The sequence below is a fragment of the Arvicanthis niloticus genome, chromosome 13, assembly GCF_011762505.2.
Source record: "Arvicanthis niloticus isolate mArvNil1 chromosome 13, mArvNil1.pat.X, whole genome shotgun sequence".
NCBI classification, from domain to species: domain Eukaryota; kingdom Metazoa; phylum Chordata; class Mammalia; order Rodentia; family Muridae; genus Arvicanthis; species Arvicanthis niloticus.
The window spans coordinates 54,684,872-54,703,625 of NC_047670.1; the positions used below are offsets into that span (position 1 = coordinate 54,684,872).

At 47.8% G+C, this 18,754-nt stretch overlaps 1 protein-coding gene across 3 annotated transcripts in view; it reads right to left on the reverse strand.

Moving 5' to 3' along the window:
* The window catches only part of Fam227a (family with sequence similarity 227 member A), a 54,713-nt gene that overhangs the window by 6,389 nt on the left and 29,570 nt on the right, over window positions 1-18,754 (reverse strand). For 2 of the 3 annotated variants that reach the window (XM_034517222.2, XM_076911635.1), the window contains exons 9-15: window positions 17,961-18,084; window positions 15,594-15,701; window positions 12,955-13,046; window positions 8,796-8,892; window positions 6,082-6,176; window positions 3,708-3,865; window positions 1,894-2,046 (exon numbers count right to left, since the gene is read on the reverse strand). In XM_034517222.2, coding sequence (XP_034373113.1) covers window positions 1,894-2,046; window positions 3,708-3,865; window positions 6,082-6,176; window positions 8,796-8,892; window positions 12,955-13,046; window positions 15,594-15,701; window positions 17,961-18,084 — 827 coding nt within the window. The remainder of the gene's footprint in view (window positions 1-1,893; window positions 2,047-3,707; window positions 3,866-6,081; window positions 6,177-8,795; window positions 8,893-12,954; window positions 13,047-15,593; window positions 15,702-17,960; window positions 18,085-18,754) is intronic. The other variant, XM_076911637.1, reaches the window with a different exon arrangement.

Genomic DNA, 18,754 nt, shown 5'->3' on the forward strand with positions numbered 1-18,754 from the left:
CTTGGTTGCTCTCCATTTCCCGGCCCCAAACTTTCTGTCTGAAATGCCTTGTGTTGCTGGGGCCCTGTAGTGCCCTGATGTGTGTCCCCATGTGTCCCTGTCAACAGCCAACAGCTCTGAGCTAGGCACTAGGCTAGAATTACTCTGTGAGGCAGGTGCTAGTACTGGTCGCGTTCATGGAAGAGGCATCCACACCCTTCACAGCCTAAGTGTGGAGGCTCGCTGACATGGATAAGGCAGAGACAGAGCTTCAGTCTGCCCAATGTCAGAGCCAATGCTCCTGACCTGTGCTCTATTAGAGAAACTAGTAGTAATGCCCCTAAAGAGTCCTACCCCACCAGAGTTATCTTCCACATGGCCACTTTCATCCTGGCGATGGCCAGCCTTGAAAAAACAAAGCTGCGCCAGGCAGTAGTGGCGCACGCCTTTAATCCAGCACTTGGGAGGCGGAGGCAGAGGTAGGTGGATTTCTGAGTTCGAGGCCAGCCTGGTCTACAGAGTGAGTTCCAGGATATCCAGGGCTACACAGACAAACCCTGTCTCGAACCCCCCCATCCCCCCCAAAAAAAACAAAAAACAAACCAACAAAAACAAAACAAAACAACAACAACAACAAAAAAAAAAAAAAAACCAAAAAACCAAAGCGGAGCACAACTTTGCTGTTTAGATATCCAGGGAAGTGTGCAAAGTGACAAACATGAAAGCGTTAGGGCCTGAACAGATAGATCCCCAGTTCACAGTTTAAAAGGCAGGCATGGTGGGTGGCATCTGTCTGCAATCTCATTACTGGAGGGACACTGGAAGGTCCCTGGAGCTCACTCCAGATTTATTAGGGAACTGTGTCAGATATTAGAGAGGAGGGAGGGGGCTAGAGAGGCATCTTGGTAGTTAAAAGCACTTGCTGGGCAGCCAGTGTGGACCAGAAAACGGATCTCAGCACCCACATAAGCCAGGCATCAGCCAGGCAGTGGTGGCATACACCTTTAATCCCAGCACTTGGGAGGCAGAGGCAGGCAGATTTCTGAGTTCGAGGCCAGCCTGGTTTACACAGAGAAACCCTGTCTCTAAAAACAAACAAACAAACAAACAAACAAACAGCCAGGCATCAGAGACAGGTGGGTTTCCAGGGCTTGCTAGCGTAAGCTCATCAGCAGAAACACAGCATAGGTGACACAGGCATGCACGCAACAGACATACACACCTTCAGCTTGGATTCTGAGCCCAGGTTAGAACCTAAATTGTAATCTTTCTGCCTCAGTCTCCGAGTGCTGGGGACTACAGGCATATGTCATGGTGTCAGCCTTCTAAAAAGAGTTGTTTATTTTATTTTTTCCCTTTCTTTCTCTCTCTCTTTCTTTTTAAAGCACGGGAGGTAGGGTAGGGGAGACAGGCTCTTACTTTCCAGGGTGGCCTAGAACTTGAGGTAATTCTGCCTCTACCTTCCTGAGTGTTAGAACTGTCAGCTGCCACCACACAGTAGGAAAACACATGCACACACCAGTCTAAAGCAAGAATCTAAGCTCTGTGAATGAGGTGTCTTCCTTCCTTCCTTCCTTCCTTCCTTCCTTCCTTCCTTCCTTCCTCATGTTGTTATTGTTGTTGGGGGTGGGGGTAGGGTGGGGGGGTGGTTTTTAGAGACAGGATTTCTTTATATATCCCTGGCTATCCTGGAAGTAGCTATGTAGACCATGCTGGCCTCAAATTCACAGAGATCCACTTGCCTCTGCTTCCTGGTTTCAGGGATTAAAGGCATGCACCACCTCCTCCTGGTGAATGAGCTGTTTCTAATCAGGCCATAGAAAAGCTTCTCCTCCCCCAACTCCAGTTAAATCCTGCTGATTTATCCAGCAGATAGGTGTCCACTCGTGGCTCTGCACACCCATGCCCTCTTACCTCTCAAAGTTTTCTTCCAGCTCCATGAGGTAATTGTTAAAACAGTTCCACTCGTTCTCGTGCATCTGGTCTAGCTGCCGGAGCTTTTTCCTTCGAATCTCCATGTTCTTTGTGACCAGCTGGATGATGTCAGCATAGGTCATGGCAGATTCAGTGCATTCTGCTGTCAAGGAAAGGTCCACTGTGCTGCCCTATGCTGTAGTAGCCGGGCCCTGGGATGGCAAGTGAAGCCTGGTCTATAAAAAGGGCAATGTTTGGTGCTCTGAAGTTCTGGAGGAGGCACCCAAAATCCACACAGGCAGTGGTCTTCTGAGACTGGCTGGGCAGGCTGTCCACCTTGTCATTAAGTTCCCTTTGCCTCTGTCCAAGGTATTGAGCCTTGGCTAAAACTGTGTAAGACCCTATCTCAAGAACCTCTCAAAAAGAAGAGAATCCTTCCTTTATGTCAGGCAGTGGTACTCAACCTTGACTCCTTTGGAGGGGTGTCAAATGACCCTTTCCCAGGGGCTGCTTAAGGCCACAGAAAACACATTTACATTACATTACAAATCATAACAGTAGCAAAATGACAGTTATGAAATAGCAATGAAGTAATTGTATGGCTGGGGTCACCACAGCATGAGGAACTGTGTTAAAGGGCTGCAGTGTTAGGAAGCTGGGAACTGCTACTATTGAGGACGGTGACAAGCACAATGCCAGTTCTTCATCCAGCGCCAGTCATACACCACTCAGTCACACTGCCAGCTTGGTAGACCCATCCCCACTTTAGGATCTTGAAGGATAGAGCTGCTAAGGTTGGTACATCCCAGCCAGAGGCCATTTCTGGAGCCCAGTGACCTCAAGAACAGGGTGATGCCGGGGACATTTTGGACCATGTTGCCTAGAGGTAGGTGGTCTGCTTTCAGAAATCTGTGAAATCTGCTCTGGGGGCAGGAGACAGAGAGGCCTCCTGGTACCCCTCCTGCCTATGAGGAGCAGGCCTGTCCTGAGCCTTCTTACCTCTGCGGCCTGGGAGGTAATCTGCAAAATGGCCCCGAAAGCTGGGCCTGGTGGTACAAGTCTTAAACCACAGCACTCGGAATACAGAGGCAGGTGGAGCTCTGTGAATTTGAGACCAGTCTGAAAGTTCCAGGCCAGCCAGGGCTAAACAGTGGGACAAACAAACAACAAAAAGGTCCAAACAACAGTAAAATCAAACAAACAAAAAGCCCCCCCCCCCAACGGGGAAACTCTTTTTCTGACTTTGCAGATGAAATAAAAATTGCCCACAGAAAAAACGGAAACCTTTGCAAAATCTGGCTAGTAGTTAGCATTGGTTTCAGAGTCTGGGCTATTTGGACAGAGAAAACTAACTCCCAGTAGAACCCATGTTCTGACCCCAAGGCATGTCGCCAAGGTTCAGCATTCCAACACATGCTGCAAACCAATACATGCTGTACCCGTTTCCCAAGAGCTGAGCTTCAAACCAACTGCAAACGAAGTTGGGGAGGAACGTGTGCAGAGGAGGTTAGATGAACTCACTCATAAGACACCAACACTGATGGTCCCACTCTCAGGAGGGTATGATACCTACACTCATGCTAGACGATGAGAAAGAGGTGACTCTGTCCATGGGGACATGTTCAGGGTCTTCTGGCCAGTACATGAGACCTGGACATGAGGCTCACCCGAGCACAAGCACAATTCTCTATCCGTGAGGTATATACCATGGCTGTTCCTACCAAGCACCCACTGTGTGCTAGGCTATGCACTGAAACCTAGATGGTTCTTCTTAAGCCCTGCTTCTGCAAAGAGGTAGCATTTGACAAGGATATGGAACGACTTCAGTCTTTTCCCTCCTGCTGACCAGCAGGTCCAGACCAGGCAGCTGCAACTGGGAGTAGTTGAGGAAGAAGTACACCATTAGCGGGCTCTTTCCATAAAGGTTGAACTGGTTTGAAGTCAGCTCAGGGATTTTGCAAGCAGGGTGGGACTGAGAGGGGGAAAAAGAGAAAAGGAAAGGATATTGTCCTATGTGATGGTGAATCTCCACTTGACAAGAATTAGAGTCACTCAGGAGACAAGTCTCCAAACACAAATGTGAGGGGTTATTTCATTTTTGGGCATATCTGTGAGGGATTATCTTGACTGATTAAAGAGGATGACCCACCTAACTGTGGGTGGGCCATTACTGAGTAGGGATCCTGATGTGTATACCTGTGAGAAAGTGAGCTCAGAACACAAGGTACTCGGCCTCCTGGGTGAGGAGATGCGACTACCTGCCTCAAGCTCCTCCTGCCTTCACTCCCCCCTCCTTCATGGTCTGTACTATGAGCCAAAACAAACCCTTCCTCCCTTATGTTCTTCTCTGGCTGACTTATCACAGCAATAGAAAAGGTAACTGATAACCATCTTTACAGCACCCACACCGCTGACCCAGGAACTCCACAGTAATTCCAGCTCTGATGCCTCCTCAGAATGGGCAAAAAAAGGAAAGGTTTTATGTGGAGTCTACTGCAGTAACAATCAGCTATTTCTCACCTCATGATGGCAAGAAAAACAACTGTCTGATGTGCAGTATAGTCATAGGGACAAGTGAGTTCTAACTGTGCTGTTTTCCAGGGGAACAATAAGAGTGTGGAGCTCTGGCAAAATCTCTTGTTTTTCTTCTATGTACACTTCAAATTTTCAACACGAGCAAAGATTCTCGTTCTAACTAAGTAAGTGGTTTCAGATAGTGCCATGTGTGCTGGTGGTGCACAGTGCCAGCAGTTGGGGAGGCTAAGGCAGGAGGATTGGTGGAAGCAGATTCTACCAATTCTTGCTTTCTTTTGGTGACCCAGCCCTTATCAAAGTAGGCAAGTGTGCCACCATACCACATCCTGGTCTGGTGATGCTTTATTTCTTACAGTGATGGCACCAACCACATGCCTCTTTGGCCAAGACTACCCACCAAGACCTTGGAGCTAAGCCAGTTCATCTCAGCACCTCTTCCTGTTGTTCCTCCAGAGTTCTCAGCTGTGCCCTTTGTCATCCATGGTTCAAATCTGCCACTCTCCAGTCTAACTCCCCCCACCCAGACAAACCACAGGTCAGCCCATGCTTATCCCACCCTTTCCCTTCTTCCTTTTCCTTCTGTCCATAGAGCAAATCCAGCAGCTGTTAGTACCAGAAATCAAAGATGCTGAGCTGGGTTCTCAACCTTCCCAATGCTGCAACCCCTTAATACAGTTCCTCATGTGGTGACCCTCAAACCATAAAGTTATTTTGTTGCTACTTCATAGCTGTAATTTTACTACTGTTATGAGTCATAATGTAAGTATCTGTATACAGGATATATCTGATATGCGATTCCTGTGAATGGGTCGTTTGACACTCCCCCAAAGAGGTCAAGACCCACAGGTTGAGAACCACGGCGTCTGAGTTTAAAGGAGAAAAAAATGTATTTACTTAGGCCTTCTGACAAGGTCTGACTTTGTAGCCAATGCTAGCCTAGAACTCGGTATGTAGTTCAAGCCGGCCTAGAATACCTAGCAGTCTTCCAAGGCAGCCTCCTAAATGCTGGGATGACAGGTGTGAGCTACCACACCTGGCTCCTGCAGGGAATTTAAATACAGACAAAACACTCAGACAGTGGGTGTCTTCTTTCTTTCTTTTTTTTTTTAAGAAAAAAAAAAGTTTCTCTGTATAACCCTGGCTGTCCTGGAACTTGATCTGTAGATCAAGCTGACCTCGAACTCAGAGATCTACCTGCTTTTTACCTCTCTGAGGTTCTAAGATTAAAGGTGTGCTCCACCACTGCCTGGCTACTGGGTGTCTTCCTGACCTAGAAATCATCCTTAGGAGAGCTGCCAGCATCACTTGGTCTGTATCGGAAACACTCCAACTCTTACTTGACACTTGCATAAGATGAAGATGTTTTAACCATGTCTCTTTTAAATCAGCTCTGCTCCTAAGTCAGAGATACTAAACAGTCAAGAGTGTTTGCTGCTCTTCCAGAGGATCCAAGTTTGCTTCCCAATGATTATGTCAGGTGATTCACGATGGCCTATAACTCCAGCTCCAGGGGATCAGACACCTCTTCTGGCCTCTGAGAGCACCTGCACTCACATGCACATACAAGAACACACTCATATGCTCGCACACACACACAAACACATACAATGAAAAACAATAAAATAGATCTTAAATTTCCAATTATGTGCTCACCTTTTTTACATACATATTAATGCATGCTCTGACATGTGATATCCGCTTGACTTGCTGTGTGGCTTTCCTGGAGAACAGAGTAGGTATGGTGTGATCTGCCAATGTGATACAACAAAAAAGTGAATATGACTATTTCCCCACAGAAAAGACAGAGTTCACGGTGGATCTCAGCTTCCTGCTAGATTAAAAATGGAATCTGTGCAAGATGCCAGTCCTCTGGAGCTAAGGGGAGCCAGATGACTCCACTTGCATCTTAGCCACACACACAGCTATAGGATATGCCCATCCTTGGTTCCATGCCACAAATAAATCACTGACTATCGATTCTGTACCAGGTTCATGCTGGGTGCTAGAAATAGATTATCTTCAAGGACCTTCTAGTTTACTGAGGAAAAAAAGGGCCGGGCAGTGGTGGCACACACCTTTAATCCCAGCACTTGAGAGGCAGAGGCAGGAGGATTTCTGAGTTCGAGGCCAGCCTGGTCTACAGAGTGAGTTCCAGGACAGCCAGGACTACGCAGAGAAACCCTGTCTCGAAAAACAAAACAAAACAAAACAAAACAAAACAAAAAAAAAAACAAAAAAAAACAAACAAAAAAAAACCAACAACAAGAAAAAGGACACATAAATACTGTCACACTAACTCAAGTACCATGAATAAAGAATCTACAGGAACCAGCATGTCATGGTAAGGAAAGACCCAAAGGTTTTAAGATGCCAGCAGCAACAGACTGGGTGCTGTGGTGGCTACAAGACAAAGGAAAAAACATCAGTGCAGCTTCTACACACAATAGTAGCTTTCCTGTAGGAGGTTAGCAGAGAGAACGGCCTGAAGACAAGCAAAAAAATCTCAACAGGTCATCCAAAACCAGATCCTTAGAATGGCTGCAGAGCTGTCCATGGTAGCCCTGGAAGGCAGATTACAAATCACCCCCAAACCAGACCAGCAGTCTAGGGCTGGGATGCTGCAGGGATAGAGAGCTGGACTACACAAGATTGTGGGTTCAGCCCACAGCCAGCAGCGGGAAGAAGGGAAGTGTCTTATGCTGGGCAGGTGGCTCCCAAGTTCAGTTCCCAGCATCCACATCAGGAAGTTCACAATGGGCTTTAAGTCCAGCTCCCGGGGATCTGGTGCCCTCTTCTGGCCTCCATGTGCATCCAAAACCTGGATCATACAATATACACATATACACATAACATTGAATAAATATCAAAAGAAATCCAGGGCTGCAGAGATGACTCAGCAATTAAGCTTTCGCAGGGGACCTGGATTTGGTTCCGAGAACACATAGGGTAGTTTACGGCTGTCTGTAATTCTAGTTCCAGGGGATCCAATACCCTCTTCTGGCCTCTCTGGGTACTAGGCATGTACATGGTGCACATGCATACTTGTGAGCAAAATACCCACAGACATAAAACAATAAATAAGTAAATATTTTTTTTTTTTTAAAAAGTGTCCAAAGCTGTAAACTTGAAGTGGGACAGAAAGACAGGAAACGATGAGGCAGTGAGAAGGGAGAAAACCCAACTACCCCCAAGGCTGACTGACGTCTCAACAACGAAGAGGCAAGAAAACTGGCACAATTGACCACATTCCTGCGAAGGCGGATAATCGTTAATACCCCTTTCATGTGCAGGCACTTTATGTTAAAATAGCAGTTAAGGCCTGAATGTGTATGACCCTGGACAGGGCCTCAATCCCTCCTCTGGATGTAGCATGGAATCTTGACTAAACTTAACTTGGTTTACAATGAACATATCCTTACCAAGGGTAGCACATGACTTTGATCCCATCACTTGGGAGGCAGAATAAGCTGAACTCCACAAGTCTGGGAGCCAACCTACTCTATATAGCAAGGAAAGAAAAAAAAAAACTGAACTCTTTATTGAAGTGGGCTGGACTTTCATGTTACCAGCTACAATCCTGTAACTTTGAACCCCACTAAAAATCTTATATGTGATTATCGGGGGTGGGGGTGGTGGCAGGGACCAGTAAGTAACAGATCTCTTTGAGAAGCCCTGGGCCCAGACGCATGTGCCCTGGTGCACTTCACTTTCTTCTGAGTCTCTCTTTTCTCCTGATCCTTGTGCTTAAGCCTATGTTAAAATATCTTCAGTGGCTGGAGAGATCACTCAATGGTTAGGAGTGTTTGCTGCTCTTCCACAAGAGTTTGGTTTCCAGCATCCTTCTACAGTGGCTCACACTACACACACACACACACACACACACACACACACACACACACACGTCAATACAAATAAAATAATCAATCATGTGTATATGATTTTAATAAAAATCGCCTCTCTGCTTTGCTTGTTACTGATAGATTCTAGAATTCTCTTCAGCATTCAAGCCATGAATATTAGTTTGAACTGAGTAAACTCAAGAGTCCCCCAAACCCCAGGGGAACTCCTCAGGCTGCTAAGGATGACACAGTGGGACTGCATCTTGTGACAATGCCATGATGAGCAGGGGGAGGAGCCCTGGCACTCTTGACACTTGCACAGACAATTCTTTGTCACAGGGAATGTCTTGCACATTTAGGTGCTTATCTGACCGAAACAACAACACGCCCTCTGCTCCCAGCTAGTGCTTGATGCCAAGGCCCAGGTCAAACCTAAGGGCAAAGTGAATTATGTTCAGATGTATCCAAGCAGCGAGGCTTTGGGGCTTGAGAAGAAGCCAGCCTTGCCCTTCACAGCAGCCTGCTTACCTCTTACGGTGCGACACCTCCATTTTTCCTCTGTGGTCTTCTTACTTGAAGGGTCTTTTTCATTTATTATATGTGAACAAGAAGTCTTCAGGAGAACCTTAAAAAAAAAAGAATAAAGTTAGCAAAAGTGATCTGAGAGAAATACTTGCACCTTATCCATAGCCTATCAGTCTCAGTAAAGGAAGGCCTGAGACGAACCTTCTGGCCCACCCCAACATCTTCAAGACCATAGCAGAAAGATGGGGTGATGTGGAGTTGGGGTCACTCAGCTGCTAAAGATTGAACAGCTTTGCTCCCTGGGGTTCCGTGAAGATGAAGGAAACTTCCATTTGCAATGCACATGCAGCTCCCAACAGGGCTCTAAGCCCACTAGAGTCATTTCTAATCAGTTCCACAGTGCATGGCCCTCATTAACATTTCTTTGAGCAACTACTGTGGTATCCAGTGCTGGGCAATCGCTGAAACCTAGCCCCTGTCTCGAAGCACCCACAGATTAGCAGGACATTAACAGTGGCTCAAACTATGTAGAGCCTGCTCTCCCACAGAGGTGTTAGGAGGCAGGCAACCCTTGGCTTATGTGATGTTTCTGCTATGCTAAGGCTCGGGACCATTGACTTCCCCCACCTTCTGATTTCACTTTAAGGATATTGTCCTCAGGGAGCAAGATGGCAGCCCGGAGCTCCAGGCATCACGTTAACACTTCAGGCAGCTGGTTAGGAAAGGAGACTGAGAAGCCTTGGGGTTGGTCTGGTGCTGCTGTGTATGCAAATGCTAATACTGGCCCCAAGACCTGGTGCCCCCTCCCCCATGAGGAGATCCGCACGTACACCCACTGATGCTATGTAACCTTGCTCTACAAGTTAACTGGCCAATAAAAGACTAAAGCCTGTGACTGAACAGTAGATAGAGGTAGGTGGGTTTTCAGTCACCTGGCTAGAATTCACAGGTAGAGATAAGAGAAGGGGGAAAGGAGACTAGAGAGGAGGAAGCTGCCATCAGAGGAGATGGACCATGAGGACATAGCCAAGAGAGTAACAAGGAACATATGGCTGGGATTTAAGTTGGAATACCTCAAAAACTGCTCAATCGAGGCTTGCAGCTTGTAAATAAAATACCTGGACTGTGTCTTTTATACAGACTAGCTAGAATATATAATTCATTTTACAGGGAAGGATCCTCATAAGGCTTTTAAATGAAAGAGGGAACCCATACATTGCCACATGGTATCTCATTGCCTTGACCAGCCATAGTCACACATCTGTGCAGAGATGTAGAAGGGCCAAGGAAATATCTTTAGTGTGGTCATGTACAACAACAACAAAAGCTCCCAAGTGTGACAGCAAATGACGGAGAGGATTTGGGGGAGAGGAGTCCTGAATTACTGTTGATGGGGGGGGGGTTTACAAAGTAACCAGATTTTAGGAAAATCAGTCTAGAGGTTTCTTTAAAAGTCAAAAATAAAACTACCATATGACCACCACTTCTGGACAGATGCCCAGACAAATGTACACTACCACACCAATATGTTAAATGATGCTCTAGACACTGTAGCTGGGGAAGGGCCATGACTTGGCTGCCCAACAATACATGAATGGATATGGAAATCTCACACTTCGGAGAACTGGCTAGTCCACATCCCTGTCCTTGACTCCCACCTCAACTTCCCTCACTTAGGAAGTTCTGGATCATGCACCTCCTCCCTATTCTGAGTAACTCTATCTCTTTCTTTCATCCTCAACTTTCCCTCCTCCCTCCCTCCTTCCTTTCTTTAGTCTCAGTGTCTTTGCACATGCTGTCCCTGCTTCCTAAAAGGCTCCCACATTCTTCCAATGGCTCTTTGTGCTGGTCTGGATAAGTATGGCTCCCATAGACTCATGGGTCTGAATGCTTGGCCCATAGGGAGTAGCACTATTAGGAGGTGTGGCCTTGTTAAAGAAAGTGTGTCCTTGGGTGGGGGGGTGGGGCAGGCTTGGAGGTCTCCTATTACTCAAGGTACACTCAGTGTGACAGACAAGATGTAGAACTCGCAGCTCTGTCTCCAGCACCATGCCAGCCTGGATGCTGTCATGCTTCCCACCATGACAATAATGGACTAACCCTCTAAAACTGTAAGCCAGCCCTAATTAAATGTTGTCCTTTATAAGAGTTGCCATGGTCTCAATGTCTCTTCACAGAGCAATAAAGCCCTAAAACAGCTTTTTTGGTTCTCAGCTCATGTGACACCTTCTGAGAGTGCCATTTGTGACACGCATGTACTTCCTCTCCACATCCAGGGTAAAAGACGTACGTTGCTCTCCTCACTTCAACCTTTCCTATGCACCACACCTGACCCTGGTGTTCAGGAGGAGCTGACAGGTGCAGCTGCTTCCTGGAGGACAGCCAGGAGACGGGCCCTCTCAGAAGCCTGGAACTCAATGATTAAGACACATCTGGCTGGCCAGCACCCCCTGGTCAGGGATCTGCCTGCCTCTGCCTCCCCAACACTGAGAGGACGGGCACACACCACCACATCCGTCCTCTCTGACATGGGTCCTAAGGATTGAACTCGGGTCCTCATGCCTACACACCAAGTACTTTGTAAACAGAGCTATCTTCCAACTTCAATTCCTCTTTTTAGAAGCTACATTCCAGCTTCTTTAAAACCCATTAAAGGGATGGAAGACTTGACTGACTCTTTGACAGGCTCCTGGGAGCTCTGGTTTATAGGTGAGCCCCAGGAGAAGCTGGATCTATTACAAGTCCTCAGTGCGTGAGCAAGCCTAGGGCAGATGGCAGGTTGATATTAGAAATCTCTGCCTGGTACCCTGAATTCTGAACTCTCAGATAGTCTGCAGCCACTGACATGCAAGACAGCAAGACTGCAGCCAGCTGCATCTGCTGAGCAGATGGAGAACTGTCTGTTCATGGCAAGAGGCACTACCCCAGCATCTCCACCATGGCCTCTGTCCCGGCTCACCATTCACACTTCAGCTGCTTCCAAGGTTCCAGCTTTTGATTATTTCTATTTCTAGGACAGAAGATGGGATCTCTCAGCTGGGTTCTTGCAATAAATGTCAGAAGACTTTCTGTGTTCCAGCACACAGAAACCTATTTGTTTTGGGCGCTGTGGCTAGCAGTGCCCAAACAGTGAATAATATTTTGACGCTGATCTGAAGGACAGTTGGCCCTCAGCAATGCCTGTTCTGTCTGGGTCTGTCTGTGTTTGGGGCAGGAGTAATATTTATAGAGCTCCATCCTATGCTAAACAGGGCTCAGAGCTTACAAAGGTGATCATCATGAAGTCCTGATATCCTACCAAGTGCCCTCTTGGTGGCATGCCTACATTTGAAGACACAGGACAGGAGACAGGCCCTCCCTTGTAGAGTTTCCATCCTAGCAGAGGGAGGACTTGAACCAATGAAGAATTCCTCAGTGAGAGTGGCAGGCTGTCACAAGGGACACACAGGGCATGAGGTGGACTGCTAAGTCTCTGTGCTGAGTACGCCAGAGTAAACCCATGGCCCCTGCTCACAGCCAGGGAGGCACCATCTAACACAGCACCAGGTTTCATGCAGTGTTAGATATGGGCACTCGGGCATCAGAACAGGCATGCTTGACCTAGGGCTTCAAGATTAGTGTGGACATGGCCATGGTCAGAGTGATGACTGGACCACATGAATGCTCAGAAAGAAAGGGGACTGACTGTGCTTGCTTCGTAAGGAGCAGCCTCTAGACCAGGCCGAGAAAAGCAGCTCTGAGCATGACAGTGAAACAACTGTAGTGCAGTCATGGAGGGCTTGCCTGGCAGGGTCTGATTCCACTCTCAGGAGAGAATGGGGAGGGGGGATATGGGAGGGAAGAAGAGGACTGGGGAGAAAGAGATAAAAAGACTAAAAGCCAGGTACACATCTAGAGCTGTGAGCCTGCATATCTGGGGCTCAGCCTGGACTCAGGGGCTGGAGCTAGCTCCTTTCTTATGTCCTGTGCTTATCACCCACGCTCCTCTCTTATGTGGATAGTCTGGGCCCTATCAGGCCCCGCTCTGAGGAGATGGGATAGAACTGGACAGAGGTACAGGGACATGCCTGCCACAGAAGACTACACAGATGCTCCAGGAAACCCAGGGTTGTAGCAGGGTTGTTCGGGGCTCTGGGGGTCCATGTCTGTGTTCTTCACTTACCACATGGTTACGAAACTTCTTCTTCTTCTTCTTCTTCTTCTCTATCTTCTGGATGGAGGATTTCTTACAAGAGAAGAGGGTGAACTCTCTTGCTAGGAGAGAGAAAAGCTGCGTTGTGGGGTCTGACTACTGCATGTTGGATTGTGGCAGTGTTGAGACAATCCTGACAAGCACTGACAAGAGCAAAACAGAACCAGACCTGGCCCCAGGCAAGCATAGGCCTCTGCTCAACAAGGCAGAGCTGACGAGCTAGACAGAGAGTAATGTCTACGAGGCCACACATGTGGTGCACAGTGTACAGGAAACCAAAAGCATATCACAGTGGCATCACAGAAAACTAGCCACTTGGAATCCTAAAACAATCGAGTAAGTACCAGATAAAATGTTTGTCTTCTTGCTTTTTAGTCAGGGTTTCTCCACGAATTCCTGACTTGTCTGATTTTTTTGTTTGTTTGTTTTTGAAACAGTATCTCTACTATATAACTCTGGTTATAGAGCAGGCTGGCCTCGAACTCACAAAGATCCTCCTGCCTCTGCCTCCAAAGTGCTGGGATTAAAGGCGTGTGCCATCATGCCAAGCCTCCTGACTCCTCCTAAATTTATTTATTTTTGTTTGTTTTTGAAACAGGGTCTTAGTGTCTAGGCCAGGTTGGGCTTGAAATTTCTGGATAGACTAGGTTGGCCTCTAGTTTACAGTCCTCTTGCCTCAGCTTCCCAAGGGCTGGGATTGGAAGTATGTGCCAGAAGGTCTGGCTGGATAGAACATTTGCAAAACGAAATCCAGGGCGAGAGAGATGGCTCAGTGGTTAAAGATCATTCTACTCTTGCAGAGGACCTGGGTTCCAGTCTCAGCGCCCACATGAGGGCTCACAACCATCTGTAACTCCCAGTTCCTGGGGAATCCAACACTCTTTCACGAACTCTGTGAGCACCAAGCACACACACATAGACACGCATGCAGGCCAAACACTTGTACGCATAAACTAGATCTAAAAAAAAAATGTTAATAGAAAATAATTAAAACAAACATTAAAAAAAAAGTCCAGGGCTGGGGCATAAGTGTTGAGAGTTCAGAATTAGCATGGGCTAAGCCTCTGGGTTTGAGCCCTGAAACCACACACAAAAAACCCAACCAAACAAAAAAAACCTGTCATATGACAAGCTGGTAACTTATAACTCATAAAAAAATAATAATAAAAAGAATACAGCTAACCCTTGAGGCAATTTAAAGACTTCTTTCTTTCTTTCTTTCTTTCTTTCTTTCTTTCTTTCTTTCTTTCTTTCCTTCCTCCCTCCCTTCCTTCCTTCTTTCTTTCTTTCTTTCTTTCTTTCTTTCTTTTTCTCCTCACTTAAAAAAAAAAATCCCTGAGTATATCTGCTGACTAAGGAACACACATCTGTTTGCTTTGAACAGTGACAGCTGGTGGGGTCTGGCCCTGACAAAGGGGTGGCTGTTACAATTTCCAGACAGACACTGCAGCCAGCTCTGGACAAAGGGGGTACAGCCAGGCTCCTCCTTGGAGCCCCATGAAGGACTTGAGCTTCACTGTGGCTGAGGTGGTGTGGGCCCTGGGCAGCTGCTGGGTCTGGCCTACTTAAGCTCCACAACTTCTACATCACTGGGCCTCCCTTCACCTGCTTGAGACAGTTAACTTTAAATCTCAGTGTGGGCACTCAGCACTGTCAGTGTGTGTGGGGGGCACAGCTCCCTGTGGCCTCTGCACCCTGCCTCCAACCAAGGCAAGAGTCATCCACATGCTGTGGCTAAAGCGCCTCCATTGCCCTTGGGTAGGGAAGAGAGGTGGGGCTTACGTGCCTAGTGGCACTCTCAGTACAGGACCTGTCAGAGACTCAGTGTGGCCATCGAAGTGTAGTATCGATGCTAAGGAACTGTGCTAACTACAGTACTCACAGTGTGGCTGCCATGTGGGCAGTAGAACCAAGCTGGTTTCAAATGTGAAGAAAGCCTCCTCCCCAAGCCTCCCAAGTGCTGGGATTAGAGGTGTGTGCCACCAAGACATGTCTATGACATGACACGTTGAGAGAAATGAAAAGGTCGGTACTGTGCAAGCTACTCCTCAGACTATCCACGTCCTCATCTGTGATACACATGTAGGCCTCCTTCAATTGATTGTCCTGAGTATGAAACAGTACCCAGAGGCTCCAGCAGGTCCCAGGCACCACTAAACTCCTAAGCTCATATCAATTAATTGTCTATATCCTAGAGTGCAACATATAGTCTGGATAGATTATAGACCATACTAGAACATGTGGACTGAGTATAATATAGAACACAGAGACCTCATGGATGATGATAATAAAACATACAGACCTGATACAATATAGGAGAGTGGACAAGAGGGTGGATTTATCTTGTTCATTTATGGCTCTGGGGATGGAACACATGGTCTCATACATGCTAGGCAATCCCTTTACCAGAGCTGGATGTCCCAGCCTTTCCACCAAATGTGAAATTTTACTCCATAAGCACTGATGCTTTTCTACTCCTTTGGTGGCCATTTTGAAAGTCTGAGAGATAATCTGGTGGGAACATCAAAGCCCTGGTACCCCTGCGTCAGTTACATGGTGGGTGGGTTGTGGTAAGGAGCAGAAGAGGCAGGGCCACAGCTGGAGCTCACCCTTGATAAGCCGACTGCTCTGCAGCATCAACTCTTCTCTCCGGAACCTCTCTGGATCCAGTTCTGAGTAGTCCCAATTGTCATAGCTCTGTGGGCAAGGACATGTCCCTGAAAGAAGCCAAGAATGTTGACAAATATTTCCACCAACGGGAATGGAGCAGGACAGGGGAGGCAGAGGCCTTGAGCCTCCTGCTGCTTGCAGGGAACCTGAGATCTGCTGCCAGCATTGTCCAGGCCTTGCCACTTCCTCTCTAGAGGGTTTGTTCACCTGCAAAACAGGGACAATGCCACCTGCCCCACCATCTCCTGCTGCCTGACTGTGTGACTCTGTGACAAGTGCTAACGGAGACGCTGTGGTTGCCTGGTTTCCTTGCCTCCCTGTATTCTTGCTGACCTGCCTGTCCAGGGGTAGAGGCAGAGACAGTCATGTTCCTGTGTCACCAAGGCCTCCTGGCAGCAGTAAATAAGAACTCAGTGAAAGTCTCCTTAACACAGGGCCATGCTAAGTTTAGCGCCAGAAATGACAGTTGCAAGAGTCACTGGAGAAAGGCAAGACACTGCACAAGGCTGCTGCCTCCATGTGAGTGGGCAGGAGGTGATTGGCTAAGAAAAAAAGGAACAAGGAGAAGCAGCAGCAGGAACAGGGTGGGAGATGAGAGGCTGGTTGCTACACCGACCCAAGAGCTGGCTTTGGAGGGAAACAACCCTAGGTCTAAAACATGACCGTCCATGTTCAGAGGCTGGATGGGTGTACAGTGAGGAGCTGACATGGCAGGCCTAAGGCTATTGGCCTTAGAAAGGCCTGCAAGCTGGCCATTGGCTAGAGTCTGGGAACACAGCCAGAAAATAGCTCCTACACTGACATAATCTAATCTGTGAGCTGATGTCCCTGGGCCGGCAGTATAGGCAGTGTGGCTTAACTGAACACCCGACTTCCAGAACAGCAATCCCAGATAACACAGAGCTATCTCCATGATGACCCTGAATGCAACTTTGGCCACCGACTCTGAGGTGCTTCTCCTGGGCAGAACCTTCACACACTAGAAGCTGTATCTCCTGGGCAGGTAGACAAAGGCGCTCTTCAGGAGTCCTTGCAGGGAGGAGGGAGTGAGCACAAGGTAGCCTGCACAGGGAGCCTCCAAAACACACCCGTCCACCCTGTGATCCAGCCATGCTTCCTTACAGAACCTGTACCACTTAGCTCCTTGGGAGGAAATGACTTTGTTGCCCTTCCTTACTCCTAACGGAAAACCGAAGTCTCCTGTTTCACACTGTATCTAACCAACAAAAACCTCACAATAAATAGCAGCATTCAGTGACCTCATGAAGGCTCTAGGCTGGAGTAGAAAGGTTGGGGGAAGGGATGAAGATAGCTGGGAGAGCTAATGTGGAAGCTAGCAGGGCGTCTGCTGAGATGGGCTGTGGCGGCCTCGAGCATCAGACTGCTCTGGGGTCTGTCAGGCCCTGGTACGTGGGTAACTAACAGGGCTGAGCTGACATTTCAGCATCCTGGTATAGGATGCCTTACTTCCTGCAGGCAACCATGTCTGAGCATGTCTACAAGGAGAGGGGAATTTGGGCTGCAGTTCAATTCACTCAACAGTCTCATCCTCTCTCTTCATCCCTCCCTCTCTCTTCATCCCTCCCTCTCTTCATCCCTCCCTCTCTCTCCATCCCTCCCTCTATTCTCCATCCCTCCCTCTCTCTCCATCCCTCCCTCTCTCTCCATCCCTCCCCCTCTCTCCATCCCTTCCTCCTTCCTTCCCTCCTTCTTCCTCTCTGGTGTTCTAAGATGGGTCTAAGGTACTGTGATTGGCCTAATACTTCACATGTAATCCAGGCTGGCCCAAGCTCATAGCAACCTCCCAGCTTCTGTTTCTCAAGTGCAGGACAGCAGGCGTGAATCACCACACCCAGCCTTAACTTTATAGTTCATTTTGACTTCTGAATTTGATTTTTGTTTTTTTTTAAAAAAGATTATTTATTTATTTATTTTACATATGTGAGTGCACTGTCGCTGTCTTCAGACACACCAGAAGAGGGCATCGGATCCCACTACAGATGATTGTGAGCCACCATGTGGTTGCTGGGGATTGTGCTCTTAACCTCTGAGCCATCTCTCCAGACCCTCATTTTGTTTTTTAAGGTGGGGTCCCGTCACAAGTCCAGGCTGCCTTTGAGCTCACTGATCCCTGCCATAGCCTCTCAGACATGAGGGTTGCAGGCACTCAACACCAAGCTTAGACTCTACTGTTAACGAGGGCACAGGAAAAGCTACCTTAATGGACAGTGCTAGGGAACCAAAACACACCAAGTCTCTTGCTCCAACTGCTTGCCCTCCCTGGGAGGAATCCCCACCGCTCTCACCTGAAATCCATAGGTCCATGGTGTTGCAGATCACTGACTTGAATTCGTGGGTGTTGAACCAGGACTGGGGGAAGCAGCAGCAGAAGCTGGTGTACATGGCTTTGCTCAGAAGTGAAGAGAGCCTCTGAGAAGGGCAGAGTCAATGTCAGTCCCAGTGTCTCTGCCTCCAGAACAGAGCCCTGACTGAGTCAAGGATCTGCAGCCAGACTCCTTCCCAACACCAGGCTGCCTCCCTGTCTGCCTTGAGCTGCCCGCTCTGGGGTCACTGAGGATGCTCCCAAGGAACCTCACTCTGTGCAGCCATGAGCCGCCACTGTCCTCCCCCGCCTGCCCCCACTGCACCCCTCTCAGCATGCCTCTACAGTGGTCTATTGCTCAGCTCAGTGCTTCTGCACTCTACCTAGAGCACAGGCAAGGAGATAAGAAGATCCGAAAATGCATCCACAAAGATATGCATGCACCTCCCAGTGACCATCTCCTCAAACTAGGATCAGTTTTGCTTCGCTTTGTTTTAAGACAAGGCCTCACTATGCAGCTCAAGAACTTAGGAAAATCATTTCAGGATAGAGACATGGCTCAGTGGTTAAGAACATTGGCTGCTCTTCCAGAGGTCTTGAGTTCAATTCCCAGGAACCACATGGTGGCTCACAATCATCTGTAATGGGATCAGATGCCCTCTTCTGGTGTGTCTGAACACAGCTACAGTGTACTCATACACATAAATGAATAAATCATTAAAAAAAAGAAGAGAAAAATCATCTCTTAGCCTCCTGAATGCTGGAATTACAGGTGTG